The sequence below is a fragment of the Notothenia rossii genome (genome assembly GCF_949606895.1).
Source record: "Notothenia rossii genome assembly, chromosome: 6".
NCBI lineage: Eukaryota > Metazoa > Chordata > Actinopteri > Perciformes > Nototheniidae > Notothenia > Notothenia rossii.
In genome coordinates, this window is record NC_136909.1 from 65,129,446 (window position 1) to 65,146,036 (window position 16,591).

A 16,591-nucleotide genomic window follows, 5' to 3' on the forward strand; every position below is an offset into this window, starting at 1 on the left:
GTATACCTGTGGTGTTTATTTTTATTATTTTATTATCTTTGCTTTGTAATACCTGTTGTAAAATGCCATTATATGTATTTTTACTGTATGTATTTCTAAAAAGTATTTTAATTTGTTTTGTAAAGCACTTTGAATTGTCGCGTACAGAAAAGTGCTATAAATAAACTTGCCTTGCCTTGCCTTACAGCCAAACTTGACAGGCTCTTCTCTGTCATTGTAGACCGCAAACACCTCATTCCTTCCGTCTACTTGAATCCGAAATGCTTCTCGTTTTGCGCTGTCCCTCGTTCAAATGAAATCGCCGCCAATCATATTTCCAGGCTCGCGCCAGGGCCGGGGGAGGGGTTACAAGGCTCTTGTGCTGCATTCACTTGCACTCGGACATTAGAGATTTTCTCTCATAAATGTCCGATGAGCCACAACTTTTCTTTCAAAACAAAGCTGCCAACTGGGGTGGCAGCTGGGGTGGCAAGGCATTTTTCTGAGGTGGCAGCTGCCACCCCGTGCCACCTTGTAGAACCGCCACTGCTTAGTGGGCTCTGGTTTAAGACAGAGGTTGAAGAGTTTAGCTACAGCAAAGGAAGTATGAGAAAAATAAAGAGCTTTTTGAAGATTAGAGACCTACCTCAGTAACTTACTTTGTCTTGCTTTTGAAATGATTAAATATGGTAACATGTCTCATCTATCTGCTTTCTTCATGTGTCTGATGAAATGGTTAGAGATCTGCAGTGTCTGCCCCATGTGCAACAAGCCCATTTGTCGCCTCCTGCCCCCACCCCAACAAGCTCAAGAGCAGCCCCAGTGTCTCTTGGAGGTCTGACAGGGGGATGGATGTCCAGCAGCACCTTAGACTCCAGTCACTTGACAACTGTCACTATGGGCGCTGTTTCCCAATCCTACAGATGGTGGTTTAGGTATAATGCAAACGTTTTAAGATAGAGCTTCTCTGGAAGTAGAAATGATAAGTGCAGAGCCAAAGAGCCTAAAATATGTGGAGGGAGATTATAACTCTAACACAGGGGTGGAAAAGGTAATAATTATCCGTATACTTGATATGGCATATAAACAGCAGATTAAGGCTAACTATCAAGCCTAAATTCTACCGTTAATCATACAAAACCAGTAAGCTAAGTGCCTTAAAGCTGCAGATCCTCTAAATTAGAGAAACACTCGTCACACTGAGCATGTGTGTATGAAATCCCAGTTTACTCTCTATTATAGACATGCTCTTTGGGAAATGGACAAAATTTAGATGAAGAGCCCTGAGTTGTTTGGCTCTGCTTTAAACGCACAATATATATATATATATATTTTGCCACTAGTGGTCTTTCAATCCAAACAAAACAAGTGGTCTAGGGAAGTGGTGTAGAATCATGGGAGTTGTAGTCTTCGCCACCATTGTCTTCATTTCAGTCAGCTTCTCCAGGGAGCCTAATTACTTTGAGAGGTCTCCTTCCCTTAAAGGCTATGTAATGCATCTAACACAGGTGTTTTTTAACATGTAGTTTAGATATCACCAGAATAAAAAAAAAAAAATGTTTAAAGTTTGGTCATAATTAAATGACATATACGTTAAAAACCGATGTTGGTTCCGAAGTTTGCCGAGTACGCCCACGATCACTCCCGAATGAGCGGTGACGTCACACGTGGCAAATATTGCCATTTGATAAAATCAGTCCAATAGGCAAGCAACGCGACAACTTCAGACAGCGACAGCGATCATTCAAGCTCAGATTCGGTGGGTTATCTGGATTCAGTTACAGAAGTAGAGAGTGAACCAGCTAGCCTTTCACTTCAAGGCATCTTGCCTTATCAGTACGAGCTTCCTGCCCGGCAATCGAACAACGAGGCAGAAACTTGTGAAAGAGAAGCGGATTCCGCAGCCGGCGAGACTCGAGTCGGCAATACTGAATGGTAAATTATGTTTTATTTAATTTGACCTGCACTAAATGTCGATCTTAATTTGTCATCTGTTCCTCACACGCCCGGCAGATATTGTTTTTTTTTAATGTTATGAACAATATTCAGGTGTACATGTCCATGCTGTGAAAGCATGCCCACTGCAGATGAATGTGTATGCTGCAGAGAGATCTGGCAGGTGATGGAACAAATAGACAGTTTGCAACCTACTGACCAGACAGAAGACACCGACGAGAAACCAAGGTGCATTATTAGCCACCCAGGCTTTAGAGAAGGCTGTCTCAGTGTTTGGACACTGAAAATAGCGGATCTTCAATACAAACAACAACACAGAGCAGTTGATGGCCCACTACACCAGTAAGTAAATATTGATTGACCCAACTGCCTATTGCAGCTTTGCTTTCATATAATACTTTTAGTCGCTACAGATATGGTACACTTTTAAAGATACCATTAAACTCTTTCAAGCAGTCAAAAACAGCTTGGCTTTTATGTTTTCTGTGTATGCAAGTTCAATGTATGCTTGGGAAAAGAAACAACTACACATGTGAGGAAATATATAAGAGGTCTATGATTCTGTCAAGCAGTCATGTACAACCTCATATTTATTTTGTACAAGTAAAATAAAAATATCATGTTATAAGCCAATTTGTAACCATTGCTACATAATAGTACTACATAACATTTTATTTTTCTCCAAATATATTTATAATCTGTATACTTTATTTTCATTAGGAAGTATCGATATACAGCTTATCGACAGTTTGTACGTTGGTGCTGGGGTGTACTCGGCCCAAAAATCAGAGTCCCGCTGCCTGCATGTGCTGTAACCGAGATACGGAAGACTTACCCTGAACCGGGAGGCCGCTATCAGGGATTTCAATGGCCAAATCTGTAATTTGACATAAATCATGCAGCTGAACTGGTTAAAATGGTTTTTCGCATGATGTAAATAATTTACAAAGTACGTCATTTACAATATTATATTTCCAAAGAAACATGTAAATATAACAACATTTTCCAAATCACAAGTTTGTAAGATTGTATTAATTTAATGTTTGATAAATAAAAAAGGGTTCTTTTGTTAATTTTTCACTTGTAACATTTGATCTTTATTGCAGTGTACATTAGTCTATTTTGGTATATGTGTGAGTCCACAAGTAATTAAAAGTGGTAAAAATAATAAAGATATTCAGACGTAATTCATTTTTGGCCTTACTTATTTCACTTCAACTTGTATATATTTCAGTCACTAGGCAAGTTCACTGTACTCTGGTGACATTTAGCTCAAGCTGGCATAACACCTGTAGTAACTTAATTCTGACCCGAGTTTTGTGCACAATCTTCCAGCAGCCATGATCAATGTTTATAGCAATCAGGAAACATTCACAGCTCAAAAGTATTTTGAAATTCTTAAGGCTTTAATTCAGCTTCTCTACTAATGATAGTAATATCTTTAATGCTAATCTGATCAACCAGAAGAAAGTAGAACCTGGATGTTGGAATACTGTGCCTACTGGTTCATTAGAAGTGCATTGCAAGAAATGTAGGTCACGACACCCCACCAACAAGCACAGACATAAACAGCAGAATGTAATGTATTCATATCAGTGATATGAGTAACTACACATCTACACAACTACACATCGCTTCACCATCATGAATTGTTAGATAAAAAAAGTTTAGCGAGGTCCGGTTACACATGTTGGGCGAAAATAATGGAAGGATACAAAACAAATAATCCAGACGACGCTGGTGTTTGCCACGTGTGACGTCACACAGCTGGGTTAATGGCTGGCAAGCTTTTTCTACCGGAGAGGAATAACACGGGAAAGTGGCACACATTTCATGTTATTTGGGGGGTATTTATGGAAAGAATCATTGATGTTGATATGTCAAATGAAACAGTGGAAAGTGATGAAGCGATTTATTAACACAGAATAACGTTTATTTTGGACATTTCATGGACTTTAAAGAAATGGACCAGGTGAACAATAATGTGGCTTAAAAATAGAAAAAAGCTTTTAGGAGACAACCCCAACGCTGACATTTGCACAAAGGAGTTACAATGTATGTGGTTTTTTTAGGTTTTTAAAGTGTTTAAAAGATTTTGGATAATATAAGTAAAAAACCCGACAAAATGTGAGATAGGTCTCATTTTTTTTTAGACATTTTAATGTGGAAATGTTAAAAAAATGATCTTTAACTGCCAAGCATGACTCTTACACCCTAACGTACACTACAGGCATCATAAAGCCCCTGCTCGATTCATAGGAAATCACAAAATGCTCTTCAACATTTTTTTTTAGTCTACTGATAGCCTTTATTATTGTTAAATCAATCATTTAAGATTGATGTAATAATCTGATGCAAAGAAACTTTTGGAGAGATAAATAAAATGATGTAACAGCATATGTGACACCAAGACAACAGCATCAGGATTTACCATTAATATCATGTCATCTCCAAAAATCGTTGGCATCATCATCAGAGTGTGAAGATGGTGTTACTGTTGCAACTCAAGTTAATATATTATTTCTGCCATCAGAGCAGCTCTACCTCTGTGAAATGTTTGTTTGACAAACACAAGTCTGCCCACTTTGACATTAGCCAAAAAATGACCCGCATGCAGAGCCACAAGAAATGGAGCTTGGGTAGAGGAAGATTCAAATGACGGACACCAGCTGTGAAGATATCTGAACCTCCTTTGGCTTTTTGTTGCTACAAACTTGATCGTGCATGCAGATTTTGTAATGAAAGAAAAAAAGAGGACTTTTAAGAACATTGTAAAGTAGGAGGGTTATGTATATTTTGGCTGTAACCTCAGTTGCCAAGCTGGGTGAAGGTAATGAAGCCTTAAATGGCAAGACAATTACGTCATATGGGATCTGATGTCTTGTACGGTTTTGTTTTATTACTGACTTTTTATTGTTATTGTCAGCATAAGTTACCATGGAGATCTAGCCTGCTAAAAAGAGAACCAGCTTCGTAGGTCCGGAAACCCCGACTTTTCCCTGAAGTTAGCCGGCAAAGCGAAAATCCTGCTTCGAGTGAATGAAAAACGATGTTTTTGCCTGCCGTGTCTTGCCTTAAAGAGCAAAACTGAAAAATAATAAATACATACACAATACAGGAACTGAACAATAAACGTCTGTTTTTCTAGAAACGTTTATTTTTTAAAAATATTTTATTGATTGTATTTATGTGACAGACAACAATAGTCAATTCTGAGAGATAGATGTATGCTGCTGATCCTGCTGCAAGGGTTGATTGTGCGTTAATCTGTTGGTAATGCCTTGGGGTTCCAGTGGGAGGGTTATGGCTAGAAAGGATCCGTCTAGTGTAAATATGACGTCACGTTCTCGTTGTAACTCTCGCTGTAATCGGAGCGGCTCGGAAACACATCTTCAGCAGTAACATGATGCAACATACACATTAATGCAGCAGCAATAGAGAAACATCAGACTTAATAGTAAAACACTGCAAGGGAACATTTTATTGCACCAGGAGCTATCTTGGGACTTTTACTGCGACAACGTTGACTTGCCTGTGAATAAAAAATAAACCATAGTGTTGGTGATCTACAGTGTTGTCATTCTTCTTTGAACACCAACACGACCGCTAACACCCTATTTCAATAATCACACTCCCTGTCATTGACATAATTAATAGATAGTTTAGCTTCTCACCATCATTTGCTGTGGCCCACTGATGTTAACGATCATAACTGAAAGGCTGCCTGCCAAACGTAAACATTCAGCCACGTGACATTCAGCCAAACTCTCGCGAGAGTTTTACACAAGACGGATCCTTTCTAGCCATAACCCAGTGGAAGGGATCACTGCGCTCTTCCTCGTTCAGACCTATGATTCACACGTGTGAAGGCGGGGGGCTGCTTCACTTCTCTCACTATTTCCCTTTTTAAGGTAATTACAGTATACAAAACACTATAAATCTATCGACCCATGTTATATATAATCAGTATTACATCACCGTGGTTCGTTGTGAGAGGAAAGTGTGTATTTTGCACTTTGTTGTATTGTTTGAAGGTTCTTGCTAATTCTGGCTAATTTTGTGCTCATTGAAGCTAGCTGCTGCATACCTCGCGGTGCTCCCGTTTCTCATGTTGTTAGCAGCTAAGCTAGGCACTAAGGGTGTAACTGTTCACAAACATTTCGGTTTGGTACGTACCTCGGTACCTAATGTATTCACTCAAATAAATACAAAATATAATAAAATAAACATTAAGGTGCAGCATTTCGATGAACTGAAATAATCTATATTTGAACTTTACTGTACTAGTACTCACAAAACAAACTTCGTTTTGGGTTTTTAATTATTATTAAACTGAATATTCACTCAAATAAATACAAAATATAATAAAATAATCATTAAGGTGCAGCATTTCGATGAACTGAAATAATCTGTATTTGAACTGTACTGTACTAGTACCTAAGCAGCCAGTTTGACATTATGACTTGCTTGTCATTGTATTTTCATGTTTTTTTAAAGAAAAATTAACTTGTCCACATTGCTTGCTGAAAGGGCAGATCTGCTGGCACTAACAATGTCTCCTGCTGTGGAGAACACCCTCTCGCTAGGGACAGAGGTAGCAGATACAGCCAGGTAGCGCTTTGCTAACATGGCAACATAAGGATATTTGGCGTTTGCAATAGCTTTGATAGCTTTAATAATAGTAATAATAATAATAATTAATAATAGCTTTAAATAGCTTTAATAACGTTTTGCGAGTGGTGGAGGCTTAAATGCTAGTGGGAGTTGGGTTTGCACTTCAGTTTTTTTTCTTTTGGTACCGTGATATTCACGTTCGGGTGATGCCTTTTCAAATGAGTGCAAGTTTGATGTATTGCCAGCCGCGTAACCAATTTTAGTTGAACAATGCTGACAAACAGTTTTGGTTCGGTCCACCTGTCTTTGTCCGTCATCCTTGTACGTAACTGCGAAACCAAAATGTTCCCTAACCGGAGACTTCAATGATGCTGGAGGATTTTCAAGCTCAACTTTATCTGCTTTCGCCATTTCGCCAGTTCCTCAAATTACTGACTAAATTTGAACGCATCCCTGTGACCAGCTCTCATAGTATGCCTCTCGTCCAATGAAATGACTTGGGGGAGAGAGAGATCTCTCGACTGGATTGGAAAGATCAAAAATACTAAAAATAATCATAGATGCATTTTGCAGTCTTTTTGCGTATTAGAAACGGAGTTGGCGACACTAAAACTGCAATATAATGTTTGTGTTAGGGCTGAACGATATACCGTGTCATGGCGATAACCGCAGTATGCCCATGCGCGGTTTTCACACTGCAGGGATTTGCGGTTTTATTAATTTTTTATAATGTAAAAAAATATATTATTAAAATTAAAATTTGGAACTGCGATATTAAGTAGGTACATTAACTCAAACACGTCATGTTACAATTATTTTTGCTGCTTGCTAGAAAAGGAAAACTTGCGCGGCTCTCATGTCAGGGGTCCTTGAGTGAGTGACATGCAGGCTCTGCATCACAGCAGGCCCCGCCCCGCTAGTTTGCAGACGATCGAAAACACGGTAAAAAATGAGCGCGGCACAGGAGGACGAGAATGAAGATTTAATTCGAAAAAGAAAAGCAACATCTGCCATCTGGGATTATTTTGGTTACAAAAAGCTTGATGTTGACCAAACAAAGGTACTTTGTAGACAGTGCCATGCAGTTGTTTCGGCAGCCCGAGGCAACACGTCGAATTTACTTGCCCATTTGAATAGACACCACAAATCTCTCTATGACGAGTGCAGAGTCAGATCTGAATGCCTCCCACAGCGAAAGCAAAAAACTATTTCAGATGCCTTTGCCGGTGTTACACCATACGAGAGAGATTCAAAACGGCATAAAGACATCACAGATGCCATAACATTTCACCTGGCAAAAGACATGGTACCAATTTACACCGTTACCAAAGAGGGTTTTAAGAAAATGATCCGCTCACTTGATAAGCTGTACGTTATACCGTCACGCACCTATTTTTCTCAAGTCGCCATTCCCGACCTGTACGAGAAATGCAGGGCAAAAGTTGAAACGGAGCTGTCGAAAGTGGAATACTATGCTGTTACAACGGACTTGTGGTCCAGCCGGACAACGGAGCCGTACATAAGCCTGACGGTGCACTTTATTGATGAGGACTTCGAACTGAAAAGTCGCTGTTTGCAAACGGCATTTTCCCCAGAAAATCACACAAGTGAGAACATCGCAGCCAGGCTGAGAGAAGCGGTGGCTGCTTGGGGCCTGGATGAGACACGTCAAGTCTGTATAACAACAGACAATGCTGCAAATATGGTGAAGGCTGCCTCCCTGAACGAGTGGACCAGGCTGCAGTGCTTTGGCCACAGACTTCATCTTGCAGTCGGTAAGCTACCCCCGCCCACGCTTTATTTACTAAGCTGTGTCTGTATCGAGTGTTTTTTTTTCCTAAAATAACCTTTATTCAGGGAAGTGTAACCGAGTAATGCTATCTTTTTCAGGAGTGCTTAACATCCTGTCCTGAAATGCAACAGTTTTCTTAATTTTAATCAGTTTCATAAATGTTACATTTTATAAGCAATTCATTGTTGAAGGCAGCTAATTTCAAACCACACACACACACACACACACACACACACACACACACACACACACACACACACACACACACACACACACACACACACACACACACACACACACACACACACACACACACACACACACACACACACACACACACACACTTATAGTTAATATAAATGTGTATAATATTTAATCTAATATCTATAATATAATAATTTAATTGTCATACTGATATTCTGTACAAACTGTGAAGACCACTGAGACAAATGTAACATTTGTGATATTGGGCTATTGAAATAAACATTGATTGATTAATCTTTACTTTTTATTTATTTATTCCCCCTTAGAAAATGCAGTCAAAAAGGATGGCCGCATCAACCGTACTGCAGGTGTGTGCAAGAAGCTGGTGGGTCACTTCTCTCACAGCTGGAAGGCCAGAAGTGCTCTTGAAAAAGCCCAGAAGGAACTCAATCTGCCATCACATTCCCTCATATCAGAATGCCAAACAAGATGGGGTTCCAGGCAGATGATGATCAGCAGGATACTGGAACAGCAGAAAGCTTTAAGTCAGGTCCTCTCTGTGGACAAGAAGCTGCGGCATCTAATTCCAAACTGGCAAGATATAGATGTCCTGGAATCTGTCAGCAAGTCCCTGGGCCCATTGCTGGAGTTCACAGATGCACTTTCAGGGGAAGACTACGTTAGTGTCTCCTATGTGAAGCCAGTTCTTCACCTCTTCAACTCGTCAATGCTGCTAATGCGAGAAGAAGACACAGACCTGAGCAAGAAGTTGAAGAAAGAGATGAGGGACTACCTGAACGAGAAATATGAAGATGAAGATACTCAGAAGCTGCTAGATATGGCATCTTGTTTGGACCCCCGGTTCAAGATGGACTTCATCACTGCAGACAGCAAGCCCCAAGTCAAGGCCAGATTGACATCGGAGATGATGACGACAATCATGACATGCCAGGAGACTGCAGCTGCAAGCTGCAGCACTGAAGTGGAGTGCGAAGTGGCTGGCACGTCCCAGGCAAAGAAAGGCAAGAGGTCTTTGGGAAGTTTCTTTAAACAGAGCGAAGCTGCAGCAAAGGCTGATTCGTCTCAGTACCTAAAGGATGCTGTGGAAGCAGAGTTAAACAGCTACCTGCTAACACCTTCAATAGACAAAGAGGAAGATCCACTTGCATGGTGGAAAACGCACAAAGCAGTCTTTCCACAACTCGCCAAGCTTGCCCGCAAGTACCTATGCATACCTGCTACAAGTGTCCCCTCAGAGAGGCTTTTCAGTACAAGTGGCAACATTGTCACTTGCCAACGTTCTTGTCTCAAACCTGCATTAGTGGATAGACTAGTATTCTTGGCCAAAAACCTCTAAGCCTGATTGAGCAATGCATACAGATGCTTAAAAAGTCAAATTATTATATTTTACTACATTATGCAACAGTTGAAATTGTGAAAAAGAAATGTTCAGATTGATTTAACTGCTAGGTGCTCTGTTCAGAAAGAAAGCAGATCTTTATTTGTTTAGGCTAGCCATGATGACCAAGAACACTTTGTTTTATTTTGCACTGACTGTTGCTAAGACATTTTGATTTAAAAAAAGGTTTTTATAACAAAATGGTTCACAAGTTGATATTGTTATGTAGTAGTTAAAGTTATTTGTTTTATGACAAATTGTATTTATTTTAAGTTGTAATTTTGTAAACCACTCAGGGAGCTGGTGTATAGCTGTTCTTAATATTATTTGTATAATGTTGTTTAAAAGATGTCCACTACTTTGTTGCTATTTGCACAAAAAAGGTTTTCATTGTGGAATAAAAAGTTAAATGACCTATTTTGTCACGTATGTTAATTCCCTAATGTGATAATGAAGCTTCCTATAGTTTAATGCAATACGTTTAATCTCTTGGATCCCTTCTAGACACCACTCTTCTTCATTCACAGATGAACCCCCTTATTTGAGGGTAAGCAACCTGCATTATATTGACATGTTAGATCATGACTTAAGGTTTGATGAGTCAACCAGTTAAGATCCAGACGTCCGTGACTAAAATCCTTCATCCGGTTAAATATAGTTTAAAAAAAACGCAATATCAAAAGAAAAGGTATGAATGTATCTTATGTGGATAAATTGTTATGCTATAAATTGTTATGCTATAATATAAATAATATATAGATGAACTCAGACGATTGCTAAAAAACATCAGGTAGGATTTTCTGTGAAATGGCAAGATGGGTGGGAAGAGGGAGGGACGGACGGGGTGGCATGGGAAAGGGATTCCCTATATTTTTTTCTTTTCTTTTTCTTTTTGTATTTTCTATATCATTTGTATCTGTATAAATCCCTTTTGTGAGGGCAAAAAAAAAAAAACAACAATAAAAAGTTGATCACAAAAAAAACAAAAAACCGCAATATATACCGCAGGGTGGAAAAAACTGCAATGTCAGTTTTTTTCAAAACCGTGCAGCCCTGGTTTGTGTAGCAATAAATAATACACACGACATATATTTTTTACATGTCTCCAGTAATGATAAAAAGACCGATAACGTCGGAGCTTAACGGTACCACGTTCTTTAATAATTCAGCCCCGGGGCCCGTTTAATACCTGGGCTTGGTACCCATCCCTACTTTCGTGTGTCTATCTCCGGAAATACATAATTTTGTCTTCAAAATAAAGATTTTTTCAACATGTTCTGGATTATTAGAAAAAAATTCAAATGGGCTTGTTCTTGTTTTTTCAAACATGCTTTGTTTTAAGTTTTTGTATGGAATATTGATTTTCTTGTCAACTCATTTATTTTGAATGATCAAGACCGGAAGGTATTTTTGATGATGCGCGAGGGAAATAGAGTAGCGCGAGTGTAAATAACGAAGCAAAGCATATAAAGTTAAGAAGTAGCTTTATTTCGTATTTAAGTTGTCTTTTGTATTATTAGCAAGCTTCTGGGCGTTTAACCTAGGTAACTGAGGTTACATTAGCAAGCTGTGTGTCTTAACAATCACATTCATTTAAATGTATTTAACGTTAGCCAGCTAGCCATGCATAGCTTAATTTGTTGGCAACGTCGACGTTTTGAGGTAATTTGTACTTTAAAGTAAACACTTCATTTGAAAGTTCTTCTCTCGTATCTTTGAGATGTATTCTTTTTCGTTCTAACTTAGTGTCGTAAACAGCTGTTGGGAATGTTGCCTCGCTTGAGTCATGAAGGGACAACAAACGGTTCAGAGGACAAAGAAGAGGTGCGTTCACATTTACTATTGCTTTTCATTATTGTTTTTCGGGGCAGACAACAAATGTAGCGCTGTATGTATGTTTAAACTGCAACATTGACACTGTGCTTACTCTCACAGCCCAAGCGTCCTCTCAGTGAATTCTACCCATATATCCGCTGTGCCCTGTGCAGCTGCTTCCTCATCGATGCCACCACCATCATAGAGTGCCTGCACACATGTGAGTGACAACAAGTTATACCAGAGGTCTTCTTTAGTTTCTGGAGTCCTCAAAATACTTTGAGAGGATGCAGGAGATCCACATGAACTGGGATGTTAATGTAATACATTATGTCCCTCACTTACTGTATCGCAATAATTAGGGTTTCTCTATTTGGGATGCAGATAGACACAATGGAACTATGTTCATTAGCGATGCAAGTACACTTTCAGGATGCTTATACCAGGGCTCAACGCTAACTTTTAAAAGTGGTTGGCAGGCTGGAAACCAGGCATCAGCTTTTGGTTGCCAAAACTGAAAATACTGTTGCCATTTTTAGTCGCCTTATATTTTAAATAATTAAGATACTATACAGTTATACATCAACTTAATAATGAACATGTGACACAAAAGAATGTTCAAATGCTTTACAATAAGTAATTAACACAATTATTTGAAACCTAAGTGGTAGTAAACTTGTCCACCCTCAATTGCTGGTATACTAAACACCAGTAGTGCAGCTGTTGTCATGTTCTTCACAGATCCCTCAAAAATGAATTGAGCAAGTCACTAGTTTCTTGGTCATCCGTTGTCTCCCTTTCAAATGTGGGTTTTCTTGACCTTTGTGCTGACCCCCACCATAGATCCACTGGCCCTTCAGCATTGAAGTCTTGATTGTGGTTCTGTCATTGACCAGACTATTACATTTCTAATGTTAAATAAATGAAAACCATTCACAGTTAAGAATTAGATATTAGTTATTAATGCTGTAAATTACCTTTAATATGTCTAACTATATTTAAAATGTGTTACCTTTTTATAGAAGTGATTATATTTGTATGCCAATATTTTCCTATGGTAAAGTTTCGTTTAGCACTTTTATTTTGGTAGTAATAAGATCGGGGACTCTTATTTTGAAGGAACTTTTACGGGAAGTGAATGCACAACGTAGCAGAATGTACATATATATTTCCCCTCCCAAGACTTTACACATTTCCTCTTTCCTGCTTTCGTTCGGGTTCACCTTGCACTTTATCAGTTGAATCACTTTGAACATTCGTTTGAGAAGTTGAGGTGTTGGCTGAACTTTTTACCCCACGGTCAAACAGCTTAATTTGCTTCGCAATTTTTTGTAAAACAAACACACAGCGCATGCTTTCTGGCTCTGTAATCACACCAATGCACGTGCAACTTAAGTATCAAGTTCCGACTGGTCACAACAATAATTAAATATCACTCTTAATACAACAAATATTTAACATTTATCTATTTTAGGGTGCACATTTAGCTGTTTGCTGTCCTTATTTCTTTATGTTAAAAACTGGTTACCACTGATGGCAACCAAAGGCCAAGAAGTGGTTGACATTTTTTCTGAATGGTTGCCAATGGCAACCTGGCAACCGTTACTGTCGAGCCCTGCTTATACCAAGATGTCCTTCCTAGATTGATGGTCCTATACCATGCATATCAGATTTAACAACACAATACACAAGAAGAGAGCAGTTTAACAATTCTGTGTTTAGCGGATACAGGTTATAGCTGATCTTAATATAGACAACATTTATCAGAAATGTCATTACACAGGGTTCCCGCGGGGTCTTAAAAAGTCTTAAAAATTCTTAAATTTGATAATCTGAATTTAAGGCCTTAAAAAGGTCTTAAATATGACAAAAAAAATAAGAAAGGTCTTAAATATGATTTAGAAGGTCTTAAAAATTATCGGATTTGAAAGGTACTTCTGTGTTGCGATAGCGTCTAAATGTGTTTTGGGGGAAATGTCCGGGCTGCAAAGTAACCAGGACGGTAAGAGCCTTTCAGTTCGCCCCAACAATTTTTATTGAATTAAATCAACATGGAGCCAGTAATCACTAACTTTGTTTCCCCCTGCCCCTTATTGGAGAACACCCAGCTAGTAACCTAGCAACCAAGCTTCAACTAGCGGCAGTCAAAAACTCATGTATCTTCTAATCTTCTTACAAATGAATATGGGGAAGTGTAAGTTCAACCGTATTTGGTTGGAAAACATCTAATTTAGTGCTTTGTTGAAACCAGTGGAGGGGAACGTGTTTGAATCCCGCCGCACTTTTTGCATAATAAATTAGTGTTTGTTTAGCTAATATAGCGTTAGCTAGTGGAGCGTTGGCTAGTGCAGCAGCAACACCGGGGGACCTCCGGGCGACGTCAACCCTAAAAGTGGAGGTGCTTTTGACGCTAAATACCGTAGCTAAACACCAATCATACAACAGCAACGATGAAATAGTGTAGCCAAGGCAGCAGAGCTCTGAATATAGCTCTTGTGTGTGTGTGTGTCTCTCTCTCTCTCTCTCTCTCTCTCTCTCTCTCTCTCTCTCTCTCTCTCTCTCTCTCTCTCTCTCTCTCTCTCTCTCTCTCTCACACACACACTAGGGCTGCTCGATTATGGCAATAATCACTAGGGGTGCACCGAATGGGAAATCCTTGGCCGAAACCGATACAGAAAATAGGAAACAGTTGGCCGAAAACCGAATGCCGAAAGGCCGAAAATGATTAATAGAAATATATATATATATATATATATATATATATAAATATATTAGGGCCGGGACTTTAACGCGTTAATTAAGATTAATTAATTACACAAAAATTAACGCGTTAAAAAAATTAACGCATTTTAATCGCACTTATTTTTGCACCGCGGAACGTTTCTCACTGGATGAGTTTCAGGGGTACCGATTATACTGGAGCACCAACTAACGTTCATGACTTCAGACAACAACAAACCACAGTGAACAATAGTCAAACGTGAACGAAGAAGCTGATGAGACCGCTTTGGTTGGCCTCGTGGATGGGACATTTTGTTTTAAAAAACGGACGGATGGAAGCGTCAATAAGAGCACGGTTGTTTGCAAATTATGCAAAAAGGAATTTGCATATCACCGCAGCACATCAAGCCTCAAGTATCACCTCAATGCAAAACCTATAGCAGCTAGCGTTGAAGCTAGCGTGGACGTTAGCCCGACTCGGAGTACAAGGACCCACACCCAATTCGCGTTGATCAAACAGTGGCCTATGCAACAGAGAGATTTTATTTTTCATCAGGATATTGGAAGAATAAGAGGGATTGAGGTCAATCACTGGCGCTTTTTTTAATTTTATTTTAAATGGTACAGTACACTTTATGTTGAACTATTTATTATCTTGTTGGTGCAACCGGCACTTTATGTTGAACTGTTTATTGTTTTGGCCAAGGTTATTGAGAGAGTTGGACTGAAATGTATTAGATTTTTTAAATCAACTGTTGGTAAATCAACAAAGTCTGTTATGGCCTCTGAAGCAACAGAGAGATGTTTTCTAATAGTCAGGGTTTCCAATGTTCTGAATGTACTTGAAAGTATTGTGTTTTACTTAAAAAACAAAGTGTTATAGTTTACAGAAGGTCTACTTACCTATAGGCTACCTGAATCTCTGAAATGTACTATATTCCTAAATATGCTATTGCTACACTTTATGGCAAAAATTGCACTTTTCTGTTGGTCTTGGTTAAGTACTACCTTGAAAAAAATAAACAATGTTTTGTTGCTTAAGCTTATGTATTCAGTCATTATTCAATGGTATACTAAAATCCATGTGAAAAAAATTGCTTCTCACTGTTCTCAGGTCAAATATTTATATGTGATTAAAAATGCGATTAATTGCGATTAATGAATTACAAAGCCTGTAATTAATTAGATTAATTTTTTTAATCGAGTCCCGGCCCTGAAATATATATAATGTATACATTTTTTTTAACAAATATTGTTCAGCTACCTGATTATGGAAAAATACATGATTATGGCAACCTATAAGTGCATGCATACAAATGTGCAAACTGGATAAATCCACATGAATGTAACTATTTACAAATGAAATTACAATTGAATTTCAAGAATCTGTAAATAAGGCTGTCTGTCCTCATAAGCAAAGTAGTAAACATTGTATAAAGATACATAAAGTGAAAACTGGATACAAAATCCACAATCAATTACAAATTAAATTACAATTTCAAGAATCTGCAAATAAGGTGGTCTGTCCTCATGAGCAATGTAAACAACATTGTATCATTTAGATACCGAAAGTACAATATATTGAACACTGTGCTGCTGTCATTTCCCCCTAATGATAACCTGAGATGGTGAATTATAACTCACAATGAAAATTGTTCAGGAAAGTGGGTATAGAGTAGACATGTAGAACTAGATAAGCTTATGATAAGCCAGCCTTGTCTACTTATTAAGGAAAAGTGGGAGGTTCTTTTTAATGAACATTAGCTTCTCTGCTTTATCAGCCATAAGTCTGCTCCTCTTCTCATCAAGCACATGAGAGGCAGCGCTGAAGAGTCTCTCGCTGTCAGTGCTTGTGATTTGATCTTACTCCGCATATTTGTCCGAGTGTTTTGATTTCAAGTGGTGGAGTAATCCCGAAGTGGTGAAAGTCTTTGCAGTTACACCCCCTCGAGAAATGTCAGCTGAACACGTTTTACAAATCGCAATCCGCGCCTCTTTTCACTGATATTTTTAAATATCTCCAAGCGCCAGACATGTTGGCTGTGAGCCAGCCGCGAGCATGGTCGCGCGCCGTGCTTGTTGCCGCGTTTTGATTACGTCATCACAACAAC

At 38.8% G+C, this 16,591-nt stretch overlaps 1 protein-coding gene across 4 annotated transcripts in view; it reads left to right on the forward strand.

Annotated features, from left to right (window-relative positions):
- The first annotated feature begins 5,756 nt into the window (after nucleotides 1-5,756).
- The window catches only part of LOC307043795 (polycomb group RING finger protein 6-like), a 60,835-nt gene continuing 50,000 nt past the window's right edge, over nucleotides 5,757-16,591 (forward strand). For 2 of the 4 annotated variants that reach the window (XM_079688622.1, XM_079688624.1), the window contains exons 1-3: nucleotides 5,757-5,846; nucleotides 11,691-11,768; nucleotides 11,880-11,979. In XM_079688622.1, the coding sequence (XP_079544748.1) occupies nucleotides 11,712-11,768; nucleotides 11,880-11,979 (157 nt within the window). In that variant the 5' untranslated portion in view covers nucleotides 5,757-5,846; nucleotides 11,691-11,711. Of the gene's footprint in view, nucleotides 5,847-8,144; nucleotides 8,325-8,871; nucleotides 10,360-10,448; nucleotides 10,492-11,690; nucleotides 11,769-11,879; nucleotides 11,980-16,591 lie in introns of those variants that run through there. The other 2 variants (XM_079688623.1, XM_079688621.1) reach the window with 2 other exon arrangements.